This window comes from Ascaphus truei, chromosome 5 (genome assembly GCF_040206685.1).
Source record: "Ascaphus truei isolate aAscTru1 chromosome 5, aAscTru1.hap1, whole genome shotgun sequence".
Classification (NCBI taxonomy): Eukaryota; Metazoa; Chordata; class Amphibia; order Anura; family Ascaphidae; genus Ascaphus; species Ascaphus truei.
In genome coordinates, this window is record NC_134487.1 from 271903319 (window position 1) to 271917874 (window position 14556).

The 14556-nt window shown below is 40.4% G+C and overlaps 1 protein-coding gene across 6 annotated transcripts in view; it reads right to left on the reverse strand.

Annotated features, from left to right (window-relative positions):
* RNF130 (ring finger protein 130) overlaps nt 1–14556 on the reverse strand; it is a 180610-nt gene that overhangs the window by 63780 nt on the left and 102274 nt on the right. For all 6 annotated transcript variants that reach the window (XM_075602055.1, XM_075602056.1, XM_075602053.1 and 3 more), the window contains exon 4: nt 2113–2184. In XM_075602055.1, the coding sequence (XP_075458170.1) occupies nt 2113–2184 (72 nt within the window). The remainder of the gene's footprint in view (nt 1–2112; nt 2185–14556) is intronic.

The following is a 14556-nucleotide window of genomic DNA, read 5'->3' on the forward strand; positions in this document are numbered from 1 at the left end:
TCTCATTGGCTTGCAACAAAGTCAACACATAGTCCTGTAACTACTCTCGAGCTTAACTGAACCAATTAAAGCAATTTTTATTGTATAATATGTGAAATTAGTTGTTTTGCTAATGGGCACCATAGAAATCCTACTTAACATCTGTTTAAGCAGCAATTCGTGATAAAACGTTAATTAACGTTTCGGTTCTCTTTAAAAACCTCTCAAGACCAGTCTTGTCTTGATAGGTTCTAAAGAGAATTGGAACGTTGATTTCTGAATCAACAACCGATATTTTGCATACTAGTCTTGGAGTGGCTCTCTTTCTCTCCAATGTTTTTTTTCCCCCTCACATGAACCGGGAGGTCCCAGGAGCTGATCTATGGACCCCCAGTTCATGAGATAATTGTAGCTTTTTTGTGCCGGTTTGTGGCAAAACAAATATTACGAATATTGCCACGGGGTGACAAAGAGAAAGTGGTAGATTACATCTCCGCGTTTAATTGGCCCGGACCCTGCGGCCATTTTTCTCCAGTACCACATCCAGGAGATCCACTGAGGTCATGGAACAATGAATCAGCTCCAGAGGGCTTAGATCATGAATATATTGACAGGCGTATCAAAACCTAAGTCTGTAAAGCAGCATGCCACAAACAAAATCCTCAGCCTACACCTAACAATGATTTTTTTTTTTAAACAGCTGCCGGAAACAAACGTCAGAGGTTTTGGTCCCTAGAATCCCAAAACCCCTATCCTTTGCTCTAATCAAGACACGGCACCACCATTAAGACACTTCAAGCAATGTACTCACCTAAGATCATATTTTTATCCTGACTGATTTAAAGTCTCATGTTCACAGATATATTATATATTACAGTCATTTCAGATCTGTTTTTTGTGGATAGACACATTTGTATGCAGTTCTTGACGCAGTGATGTTGATTTCCCAACCCCCCCTGTTTTCTACCATTTAGAAAGTCATATCCACTTCCTCTTTTGAAACAGGCTCTGATACACACGCCTTTTTGAGTACAAGGTATCACAAAAAGATTTGTTGATGGGTTCCACACAGCACTGTCTATTAATCTGAAAGCTGTAATAATAATGCGTTACACTTCGTAATAGAATGTTACATATCAGCTGCAGCACTTCACAGACCGAAGCACACAGTTAGAATGCAGCCATTTTGTTAGGCACACAATCAAGATTTTTACAGATTTATAACAGGAGCCCCAAACGATTGCCTGGGTCATTCCGCAATATTCTCTAGTGGTTATGTCCAAATTCTTCTAAGTTACAGGATTGTTTAAATGTCTGTGGGTTTTGTACATGCATTTTACATTAGAAGCAGGTGACATTGTACACTACAGTGAGGTGTCTATAACCATTTCACGAAGCACTTCTGAAATGTGCTTAGCTAAGTGGAGAGAGCAGGTTAGGCAGGGTTGAATTTCAGCTGTGGAAGCTAAAAATAGATTGTTCAATTAAATGATCCATCGTTTAAATGTTTGGTTTTGTTACAGGAAACAACACTAGAAACATTATCTTTTGCGCAACCTCAGTGCTGAGACAGTTTGAGAAAACTGTTATCTTACCGTCTCACTTTCGCTGCTTGTTGCCATTAGATCCTAACTCACTGGCTTCTACGAATTAGTAAAAAGGACACTGTTGTTGAATACTCTATGAATACCCCACTGAATGAATACTCCATAGGGGTGGCCAACTCCAGTCCTCAAGGGCCAACAACAGGTCAGGTTTTAAGAATAACCCTGCTTCAGCACAGGCGGATCAACCTGTGCTGAAGCAGGGATGTCCTTAATATCTGACCTGTGAGTGGCCCTTGAGGATTGGAGTTGGCCACCCCATGCCCTGTAGCGTCATTGAGCAAATAGCCATCTACACAGTGCTCTGTAGTCTGGCTCTCAGTCACAGCCGTCGATGCATCTTAGCAAAGCAGAATCAGGAACGCAAGTGGCAGAGTTCCAGAAGGCCCAGCACATTTGTTCTATAGTAAAGCATTCAAAGTCTCACTGTTAACACATTGCTTGGACTGTGGCTAAACGTTGTTGCAGGCTGACCATCCAAGTGGAGTGAAGCGGAAGTTCTGAGTAAATGGCTTCTGACAGCTGTTACCTTATCGCCCTTCTTGACGGTTCTTGTTGTCAGTTTGCCGATGGCTTTCTTAGCTGCATCTCCGAGCCGGCGCTGTGAAAATTCAGAAGGTGAAGGAAAAAATGATTCAATATGAGAGACTAGACAGAACACAGGATGGGCATATACTAAAAAGTATGGCTTTTCTTAAATATGAACCTTGTTAGTCTTCAAAACATTGTGAGACACGTTGATTCTACTCCAGATGTGGTACATTCACTGGAAAACTCAACTATGAAAACGTCCTATGATGTCATCAATTTGCGCTCTTTGATGAGCGTTTAAACCCTGACAGAGCCACATCTTCAAATCTTAATTGTAGACCACCCTCCCTCCCTTTTTATTCCCAAAGAAGAATTCAAGTAGAATAGTGCTAATTGGCTATACCATTTTCATTCTAAAATATGCGTATTCGGCACCTTTGTGTGCTGAAGAATCTTATGCATTGGTGTCTGTTTCCCCCACCTTTACATCACATACAGTAGATCAGGGGCGGCCAACTCCAGTCCTCAAGGGCCACCAACAGGTATCAGGTTTTAAGATTATACCAGCTTTGTAAGAAAACGGTTTGCTTCTTTCGATATATATCAGAGTCGACAACGCGTTTCATCAGTTCAGAATAAACTTTATTCTTCAGTCAGCATGCAGCAGCATTTACTTCACAGTAGTATACATGTAGTTAAATGTGTAGTTTTAGTATGATTATGAGTCACTCATTATAGCAAAAATTCAACAAAAAATACTACAGTAATAGTTTCTACTGCGCAGGCGTGGCCACATCTTGTCTGATAAACCACTGACAAACATATAAACAACACCTGGTGTTTATGTGTGTATTCTGCCACAAGCAATTTAGTGGAATCCTATCTTCTTCTGCCAAGTTTAGGATCTCATTTATCTGTATATTTTCTATCAATTCCCCCTTTGTCACAACGTTACACTTGTGACACTTATGATTTTCCCATACAGTACGTGCTTTAATAAACTCAGTGGGATCTTCTGCGTGTTGTATATCTGCCTTAAGGGCTAGCATACGAGTCATTAGAATAGATGCAATTGATCAGAATTATCATTAATCCTAACAAGAGGATAATTGGATGTCAAAAAAATGTACAACACCTGCTATGCTTCCACTAGAGGAGACACCTCCAAACCATCAATACCACCATGATTAGTTTTCGTTTGAGTATCTCAATTTACCTCATTCAAAACAGTGTTAGTATATTGGAGTTGTAGAACATCTTTAACTCCTTCATACCTGTCTTGGGCCAGAATATTAGCCAGGGTCTTACTACTTTTAACCATAGGAAAAGACTTGGCAAACGGCCAAAAAATGCTCGTGGTGCAGAGCATTTTTTGGCCATTTGCCAAGTTTTTTCTCTCTTGTTACTACACGCGACGCACACTGCTGGAGACCGATGCCCTGCAAGTTGAAACTGTGGATATATCAATTCATCTCATAGTGAGTACCATCTCATTTGTATTAGAGATTGTTTCCACTTAATGGAGGTAGTTTCTATTAAAGGCAGTCCTCGTTTTACAATGCTTCGCTTTACAACGAATGGCTTATCCAACGCTACGCAATGCATACCTATGTTCATTTTTACAATGCCAAAACGGCTTATCCAACGCTCTTAGAACACTTTGCAAAGATGTTTATGTTTATATTATATTATTATATTTTATGTTATATATATATGTTACATATATAATACAGTATATACACTATATAATATATGTGTGTGCTGCATATCTTATTGCCTGCATAAAATATTTGGTGTATTTTAGTGTTAAAAATGCCTTCAGGAACGGAACCATTCATTTAAACAGTGTCCTATGGGAAAACATGTTTCGCTTTGACGTTTCGCTATCCAACGCCATTTTGAGTAACGCATTGTGTCGGATAACCGAGGACTGCCTGTACAGGCATTTAGTGGGTGAGGGAGAGGGGGAAGTGGATGGACTGGGCGCTTCCTAAACAGTATATCAATCAGTGTGATAAGTGACACACCTCAAGTACACACAATAAACCTTACACCATAAAGTGATAAATAAAATGAAATACAGTGTACAATAGCAGCTCAACTTCCTCTGGTGGGACCGTTCCAAATCCCAGGATGTGGAGTATTCTTTTCTTGGGGTTGAGGAGGAGCGCAGAATAAGCTTGTGATATGCAAAAAAATATAAATATATATAGTGCAGATGGTAATTCACTGCTACAAAAATTATAAAAAACGTAAGAAATGAACTCACAAAAATCGTGTTAAATCACTGCATGTCAGAGATCCTTCTCTCTCTGACTGGAGCCCTTTGTGTAACTGGAGTCTGTATACCTCTCAATGAAGTGGATGATATGCAAATAAAGAAAACCACAAATAGTGCATATAGTATAAACTATACATATGTATTAAACACAGATATTAAGGAAACTCACATTTTCCATAATTAAGATGGGTAGTGGAGAGAACCGCCGATAGAAGGTTGGTAAAAAGTAAGCTGCTGCTCAGTGCTTCACTTTCCCCTCACAGTGTAGTTCCGTATCAGTCAGTGCCGTCGCGTCACTTCCGGTTTCGCGTCACGGGTGAGGGTGGGAGGCCAGAATGGGAGCAATCTCAGCAGTAGTTTGCCAGTCCTTCCAGGCGCAGGATCTCTCCAAACTCTAACTCTACGCGTTTCGCAACAGCTTCGTCAGGAGTACCGGCATTTGTCTGACTCAATACATGCTCTATGTAGAGCTAGAGTCTAGTCTGGTAATATCCTCCACAACATGAGCAAAGCTGATACTTTACATTTGTGTCAAGAGTATACCTCATATACTTGCTAAAGGGTAAGGCTCTTTTAAAACTGTTATACCTACGAGTGAAGGACTGCTACTGTTGTGTATTAAGGTTCTCTCACAGATTACAGTGTATCCCATCCCTGTGTGCCCCAGTGTATCCTTTTGAAAGGATACTTTTCTTTACTTTTAACCATAGGATAGGATTTTTTTTTTACCATACCCCAAGGGTGGTTTGTACAGATTTCTTTTCAACATGTCTGTGTTCCGTTGTTTAAAGCAGGGGAGCGCAAACTTTTTTCACTGTGCCCCCCGCCGGCAGTTCCCCTCTCTCCGCGCCCACCCACTCTTACCTTAGCTCCGGCGTCATGACATCACATGACCTTGCAGCGTCATTTGACGCCGCGTTGCCATGGTGACGCGTCTAAGAAGCCGCCGGAGCCAAGGTAAGTGAGGTTTACAGAGGCCTTTGCCGCTTCCCCGGCACTTAATGTATGTGCCTTCGGGAAGCGCCATGAATACTTCATCATTTGGGTTATCAATGGTTAAAAAGATACCATCCTTTACCTTTGGTATGGAGAGGATACGAGTGTCTAATGTACAATTTCCACCATGAGTTTGCACTGAATTATTTGTAGCTGGACTTCCAGTCCACGGATTCTGACCAGAGACGGGAAGAATTATTCTGCAAGTTCGATTCGTTTCTGTAGTTTGCATAAATACTTTAAAGCTCACTTCCATCCCTTCTCCTGCATCAAAAGTGCACTTATTTCTTGTGTCAAAATGGGTTAATAGACTACGTTTTCCTTTTACATCCATCTGTAAATGTTAAGTATGAGTTATATTGGTTAGGTTAAAACATGTTTGTTGACCTACTGTATATGCACTGTCCCATATGCCATGTAATTTCCACAACATAGTCCCATATTCACACATTTAACACGGGATGCCAGGTAAACCAGCCTTTCAGGCTGCCTTATACAGTGCCTGGAAGTAAGTCCAGTATCTTTTTGCTAAAAAAAGTCTTCATTCCCTTCAGGAATTATAGTTATCAGTAAAATCATGAAAGTTATCAACTTCCATGAAGACATTATTGTTCGACTGCCACATTGTCCTCTTGGGTTTTTTGAGTGTGGTGGGGCAAGTGTTCTTTCATCCGGCTGTGTTCGTCTTCCAAAGCAATAGAACTTTCATCCAACCACTAGTATCCAAACCTTCAAAGACGACATCTGTGGAAAAAAGAAAAACAATTAGTACCTGTTGACTAGATTATTCTGCTCTCTGGATTTTAGGGACAAGTTTGCATTGATCTATATGAACCAATTGTCGATTGGTATGCTTTTTGTGGGCAGATCTTTGAATCTAGAACAATTGAGTGAAATCCGGGCGCAACAATCACAAAAACACAAGTCCAATAATAATATTATACCAGTCCTCCTTATACCGTGGGGGAAAAAAAGATAAAGAATGGAAATCCAAGATAGTTCTAATCTCACTGTCACTTCTTTTCTGTGAGGTTTTTCTTAATACTTCTTGCTTGCAGGTTTCTGGAAAAATAGAAGACAGAACACCATTGCGCGATATCTTCTGAATATTACAAATTTTCTCCCCCAGCTGCTAGCTACTTACAGCAATTATGCAAAAAACAGGTACTGATTGGTATTTGTAATTTTCCAATAAGGTCACTACAGCTGGCGCTGAATCTCTACACACTCTGCGTTGTTTCCGGATCTCTCCTTCAATGGTTTTCACTCAATTCGTCTATATCGTATAGCGTCATTGGATAGACTTGTTTTTTGCATTTCTAGGCTGCCATCCCATTGTCCCAAGGGGCTGGGTTGGGATTGTTATCACAGTTATTGATTAATTTATCACAGATAGGTGTGGTGATACTCACTATCACTTTTTCTATTATTACGTTGAGCGCAGTGTGTAATATAATTCTCTTTTGTTCCAGATCTTTGAATCTGTAATGTGGTCTGTCCTATCTTTTGGAGAATGACACCCTGCTTCCCATCGACCCGTCTTGCAAAAATTGCACACCAGGCATTCATTTGGAAGGCAGAAAAACCCAAATGCTACAGCCAATGTAACAAAAACACACAGTGAAATACTTATATATTCTCTTGAATAAGGGTCATTTAGTTAAACCCTTTGGCCAAAGCGTTATAAGCCTGCAGCCACTTCACAGCATGACCAGTAAGCAGGTCCTAACACTACCTATTTCAATTCTCATTTACCTCTGCTAGAGGGAGAATGGCCACAATGGACCTGTACTGCACGAGAACATGAAAATAAGCTAACTGGGATTGTCTTTATTAATTTGGAAGCATTATTTGGTTTAGGAGGCTTGTCCGCTGCTAATTTAGTGGGACCAGGAACATAGGGAAATTTTAGTGCCACGATTCTCCCCCTCATTAACTCATAAGGAGTCAATCCTGTATTTCTATTAGGGGTTGCTCTTATAGACATCACTGCGGGTAAATTATGTACCAAATCTTTTCCATGGGAGACCAGCATTTTAGCCAATCTGCTTTTTAATGTTCTATACATCCGTTCAACAATTCCTCCTGATTGAGGATGGTAAAGAATGTGAAATCTTTGCTGGATCCCCAGCAGGTCACAAAAGTGTTTCATAACTTCACCAATAGAATGTGGTCCATTGTCAGATTCCAAAACCCTTGGAAAACCCCAATGTGCAAAAATATTTTTTCAGAGCGCAGAGGGGGTTACCAGGGCCATATCTGACCGTAAAGGAATGGCCTCCACGCACTTGGAGAAAATATCCACCACCACCATACAATAGCGGAAACCCCCTTTTGCAGCCGGTAGAGGCCCTATATAATCAATCTGCAATCATTCCCATGGGCCATTTGCAACGGGAACTCAATGTAACTGTAGGGACGCTGTCCCTTTGTCGAGGGTTGAGTTGAGCACTTTGAGACAATTTCTCCACATATCTTAGTCAAATCTGGTGAGTAAACCTTTGTTCTTGTATATTCTTCTAATAATTTATCCCCAATGTGTCCCATTGTAGTGTGCTCCTGCAACAATTTCCTAGGGCTGTAGGGAATAAATGCCAAACAAGGAGATAGGCAGTGAGTACTCGGACCACATAAGATCTATTACAGGACCATCATATTGCCTGTTGGACCGCCTTTAGCTCTGCTTTGTGCAAACATATGGCTGGGCAATCTGTATTTTAAAATCGCATCCTCCTGAGGTAGATATAAAGCAAATCCTTCCTGGAAAAATCTAGCCCCATCTACATACAAATAGGGAGCACCTGTTTGTTCTATCATGGAAAAAGGGACAGCCTGCGTTTGTATTTTGAGGCAACAGACATGTCGTTCCTGAATACTGCATCAACCGGGAAAGACTATATTTGGCACTCATTTCAACTTGAATATCCTTACCCTCTAGTTTTATCAACCATTGTACGGATCTCAGAATTTAAAGATACATCTGTTTGTTTTAATAGCAATTTTAAAGGTGTGTGTTTGGTCTGTAAAATGATTCTTCCGAATCAGACATTATGTTCTGTAGCCTCTACTGTCCAGTAGAGCTCCATTGTTTCCCACATTCATACATTCCTTTTTCTACTGGTGTCATAACTTTTGAGAAGTATCCAAGTATGCGTAGGTCAGTCCCCTTTCTCTGCATTACTACAGCAGATATTGAGTCACCTCCAGCATGACATTGAATAAATGTACGAAAGGTATCTTATAGATGCCGCTGATTGCTTTTGCAAGCTCTGTTTTTAAAGTTTCCCATGCTATTTGTATTGTATCTGTCCATTTTATAGGATCGTCATTAGCTGGTCCCTTTAAAAGGTCATAAAGCGGTTTGGCCTTGCCTGCCATATCTTCTATGAACCCTCTACTGAAAATTACCAATCCCCAAAATTTCCGTAAACCGGAAATATTATTGGGCAGGGCAGTTCAAGCAGAGTTTCAATTATCTTTTGCCTTGGTTTCTTGCTTTTAGCTTTAAACCCGCAAAAGCTGCACACACATCCATGAGAACACACAAAATGTTCTTCTGAGGTCTTAGTTTGAATCAATAAATCATCAACATACAGTAATATTGTATTCCATGCCCTAGAGATTCCAGCACCTGTGCTAGAGAATTATGGAAATAAGCAGTTGAGGAGTGATAGCCTTATGGTAACACCTGAAACGATATTGTTTATTGCGGAAGGTGAAGGCAAACCTATACTGCCTTTCACGGGTTAAATGGGACCGAAAAGAAAACGGTGGAAATATTCAGGCAGCTGAAATATTGTGCTTTTCTGTCTACTTGAGACATATCTGGAGGAGATGCCACAATATGTACAGCAGTTTAAAGGAATGTATTTACGATCCTTAGATCCACCATCAATCTCCCTGAGTCATTAGGTTTCCTTACAGGCAATATAGGTGAATTACATTTTTAATTCCCTTACCTTACAACCCATTGTTCTTCCAACCTATGTATGATTTGAGCTACTGGTTCTTCTGCCTCGGTTGGGAACTTGTATTGCCTTGTTACTGGAGGGTCTGGACCCTCAATTGCCACTTGCATTGTCTCACAATCATACTTTTCAATGGCTCATATTCCTGGCTAGTTCTAATACCGGTTTACCATACATAGCAACCTTTTCCTTTATGGTGAAGATCCCTTCCCCATAATTGTGGAAACAGACCGGTTCCATGGCATTTCAGAAGTAATTTCCTTTTCTACTTGGGGAACCCCCTTCTCCTCTCCATAGGATCATCTTAAACAGATCCACTATAAGGCAGTTGGCATTTATAACATCCGCTCCTAGGAGCGTTATATGAAACTATATCCCAAAATGTCATACCTCCCTCAAATTTAAGTCTGTTTGGGTTCCATTGAAACTAATCAATGAAGTAGAACGTGCATCATCAGAGACACATCTATCCTGTCCAGTTCATGAAACTACCGCACCTGTATATATTAGTATATCCACTTGAAACCCCTCCAACCTCCCCTGCATTTAGGGCCGACCATCCGTGCCGGGATTAACTTTGGCAAGGAAGACCAAGGATGGAGATGTTACACCACTATGGGAGCATGGGTGCTTTTCCCACTTCTACCTGTCCCTGTGCATAGGGACTAATACCATCCACCCTGTCTTGTATCTCTAACAGTGGAACTACATTCTTGATGCAAAGTGGGCTGTGGATTTAACAGAACTGAGGCTGGGGCTGTTGGCGTGAGATTACAAAGAACTGCCACTACCCTCCCGGGTGTATTTAGAGACTGCAGTTGAATGCCCTTCACCCTTCCCTTTCTTAGTTTCTGTCTATCATCCCAGTAGGCAGGGCATTGTTTCGTGAAATGTTCCTCCTGCTCACAATAATAACAAATCGGAATATTTCTTGGGGAACCTCATTGTTATTATTATAATTTGTTTGTTTTGGAGGACATACACAATTTGCATATTCTCTTTATTTCCTTGGGACAAATAACCTTTTTGTTCCCCTCTTCCCAATAACCTCCTCTTCAAGCTCTCCTTTCGAAAATACCTCTTCCTCTCTGTACAAAAGCAATAGGCATCAACCCCGTGGGTTCACCTGACTCCTGTTGCTCAGAGAAGGAAAATCCTTTACTGGTCGTGACCTTTTCTGCACTATTTGTTGGGCTTGCAAAATACGTCACAGCACCCTGTACTGTGGAGGCATCACATGCTCTTAATTTAATTTCATCCCCCCAATCCTGATAATCTGGACACAAAATCAGTCACACTTCCTTTGCGATCTTCCAAGTCATTTTATCAGAACCCATTTTCATTACCAATCCCCATGCTTTCTGCCACATACTTGCAGCTGTACGCATATCATCAGCTTGATCAACCTTAAATGTATCAAGCGTATTTGGACCCAACTTTTCTCTTCCGGTCACACACTGTACTACCAACACCAACCTCTCATTTGCATTAGGGTATCTGGAATAATCATTCTCATCCTCGGTTTTAAACAACATCTCAGCTACTTTTCCTCTCACCGATTCACTAACTTGTGAGGGTAACCACACGAGGAGTGCATTCTCTGCATTTGTCATTTAACTACATTTACCCACTTCACCCTCAAATATTCCACAATTTTGAAAGGGGCATTTTTGTCATCATATTTAATAATAAGCTTTGCAAATTTGTCCATTTTCATTTTATCTTTCAGAACTTTATACATCCCTCGTCATTTTGTGTTTATCGGCTACATTTTCTAATATTCTTGAAAGGCATCCCTTTCAAACATAACATCCTGTGCTGCCTGTGGCTCTGCTACCTTCCATAGCAATGCTGTACTGGTTTTAAGCATAATGTAGCAATTTGTTCTTGTAATTTAGCCATATCCTTATGAATTTTATCTGAAATGGTTCTACTCATTTGCTTTTCAATTGTATCCAGGGTTTTTAAATCATCCCTTAAAGCTTGTACCCATTTATCTGTGGGGATTGCATCTGTAGCTTTCATACCTGTTAGATCTTTTATTAATTCTATATGGGTCTTTTTTGTTACTTCGAACACCTCTGCTAAAGCCTCTTTCTCCGTATCGCCATCGTAAGAAAAACAAGTTCGGGTTAAAGGGGGTTGTGGAGTACCAGCAAAGGTATATGGAAAAATCCTAGTAGGTGTGAATAAACCTGCTCTGGAGCGTTATAACGCACATACCCTGGACAATTATTGGAACAAAGTGTCCCTTCACTTGCTTGTTACTGTACAAATATCACACCCATTTTTCAGTGTTTGGGTGAGGTAATTACTGTATGCATCAACTCAGTGTGCAAGAAACCTTTTGCCAATGCTCCCACATTCTGACAATCTTTACCATAGATACCCGCTTTGTATCTATTTCTTTTACAGCATCCAGAAATCCCAACATACACCGATTCCGTATCTGAGCTGGGAAATTGGCTTCTAGGAGAATCACCCCATCATATTTAGTTCCCTTTTTGTTTAGCCACTCCATAGTGGAACAACACGTAGGGTAAAGATCTATAGGGACAGAGGTAACCAATAGTGAGGTATTCTGATATAGCTTTTCAAAAATGCAATAGCATACCTTTAATGAAGTAGTGTTTGCAGCGTGCATTCTTCCTCAGCTATGGATGCACAGAGAAATCCGTTCCGTCTCTGCATCCCACTTTATCAGTGGAAGAACCAAGGGTGCGGACCTTTTTCCCTTTTTCCTTTACTGTGCACCGGTCCATCCGCGTCTGGTTTCCTTTTCGATCGGTAAATCCTTCTCCTTTATCCTTGGGGTCGGCAGGGACAATATTTAACTGGTCAAGAGAAACCCACCTCCTTTTTCAGGAGGGTCAAGTCTAAACACACCTAATCCGTGCTCACATTCTCCACCATTATGTAAGAAAAAGTATGCTTCTTTCGATAAATCAGAGAAGACACAACTAGTTTCTTCAATTCAGCATAATTTTCAGTCAGCATGCAGCAGCATTTACTATGCAGTAGTAGACATGTTCATGTAGCAAGCATCACAATACAAATAAATATTTGTGAGTCACTTCCTTAGATTATAGTACCAAGTTTCGCTTGTGACCTATCGCAGGATTATGAGTCACTCATTATAGCAATAATATAATAAAAAATACTACAATCATAGTTTCTACTGTGTAAGCATGGCCACATCTTGTCTGATAAACATATAAACAACATCTGGTGTTTACATGTGTATTCTGTCACATAAGCAATATACTGTAATACTATCGTGTTCTGCCAAGTTTAGGATCTATTTTGGCTGCATATTTTCTATCAGGCTTCAGTAGAGGTGGCTCGGTCAGTGATTGAAACACCTATGCTGAAGCAGGGATATCCTTAAAACCTGACCTGTTGGTGGCCCTTGAGGACTTGAGTTGGCCACCCCGTGACTTAGATACAATCCCTATCCCCAAAGACTTAATCTATCAACATTTAGTTTTAACATATGTCTAGTGTTCTTGACCATCTGTATCTTTTGTATACTAAACTAAGGTGCAAAGTAAACAAATGACACATTTTATTTTTAAAGAGCACTTAAAAGTATAACTGCATTTGAAAATCACTGCAGTGTTTTTAATGATTTAAGAGGCAAAAAAAGACAAAATTGGAGCAGCGCTTTTAATAATTTTAACCTGAATTCTTTATGGCGACAAGACATGTAGATGTTTTTACTATAGTCACCACATACTGTATTAGTCACTTGCATGTACTGTGTAAGATACTACCTGTTGCAATAGAGAAGAGACTTAAGAGACTGTGTGGCCATGAAAGTACTCATAGAGAGGAAGACATCAGGAGGCCGATACGTGCATCAAACTTCATTAACAATTCATTGATCTTTGTGAATTAGTCGAATGGTGTGAAAAGAAGGGAGCATGGCTTGAAAATATACTCAATTAGCTGAAAAAAAGGCATTAGCTACTAATGAGGTCCTCACTGATCTTCAAACACAAAGCACGGACTATCAGGGGTACAGAACAAAGTTGCTCTCTTATTATTTTAGTAAAAATATGTTCCAGCTAAAAGCCTCTTTAATTTGAAAGAATCCAATTGATCAGTCTTTAGTCCAGGTTTGAAAACAGCTGGTAAAACCAAATCTCACGTTTAGTATGGAAAGGTCAAACCTAATGTGCCCATCAAAGTGGATGAAGGTCAGCTGTAATCTGGTTGTTCCCAGTGGCTGTAATAAGGGCTAATTCCATTAATCAGGGAACAGGCATTAAACTTCATAGAGCAGTTAACCCCTTTCAAGCTTTACTTTTTTGGAGAACTGCTCAGTAAAATAAATATACTGCTCAATTAGTTTGTTTTATTTGGCACTGCTCACTTACGGTGAAATAAGAACCAAATTGGTTATCTTTTACAATTGAAAGGAAACCAAATTCCTGTTGTGTTTAATATGGCTATTAATCCCTTTTTTTATTGCTTATAGGCAATCTATTTTTTGTCGATACAGTGCAAATCCATGAAGGTTAAGAAAGGCTTCTTGCCAGACACCAATAATGATCCAGAGACTGCTTGGAGGCAGGAGAGTTTCAGGTTTCTGCCTCAGAGCAGCATGCATCACCTTCCTAAATAAGACTAGCAATTTCATATTTTTATGTTACTCTGCTTCTGATATAGATATTACCAAAGAAATCCTATGGGAATTACAGGCCGACTCCCCATCCACTGGCCCAAAATTGATTTTCTACAATCTGTACTGGAAGGCTGGGGGGCAGGAGTGTTGTAGCACACACGGCTTAAATAAGGAATAACCAAGTGTGTGCGCTCGATTCCACTCACACACACAGTATGACTGCGGGTAAAACTTCTTCATTTCCTGGTGCTTTCTCCGGACATAATTGAATACGTAATGAGTATCTCAATGTATCTTTGCTGGGGAAAGATCATGATAATATGATACCAGACTCTGGATCGCAGCCAATAGTATTATCCAGATCAGTGGTTCAGCAATTCTTACATTGTGCGCCCCCAAAATATTTGTTCTGCAAACCCTTAATTAATATTATGGTGGCCTAAGCTCGTGGAGGGAACACGTTTAATAAAGCCCCAGACTGCACTCCGTGTGTGCAGACCGCATGGGTGGTATGGCTGTTAATTACTGCAGGAGCTTCCAAAGTCACGCCCCACAATGCCTTGCCCCTGT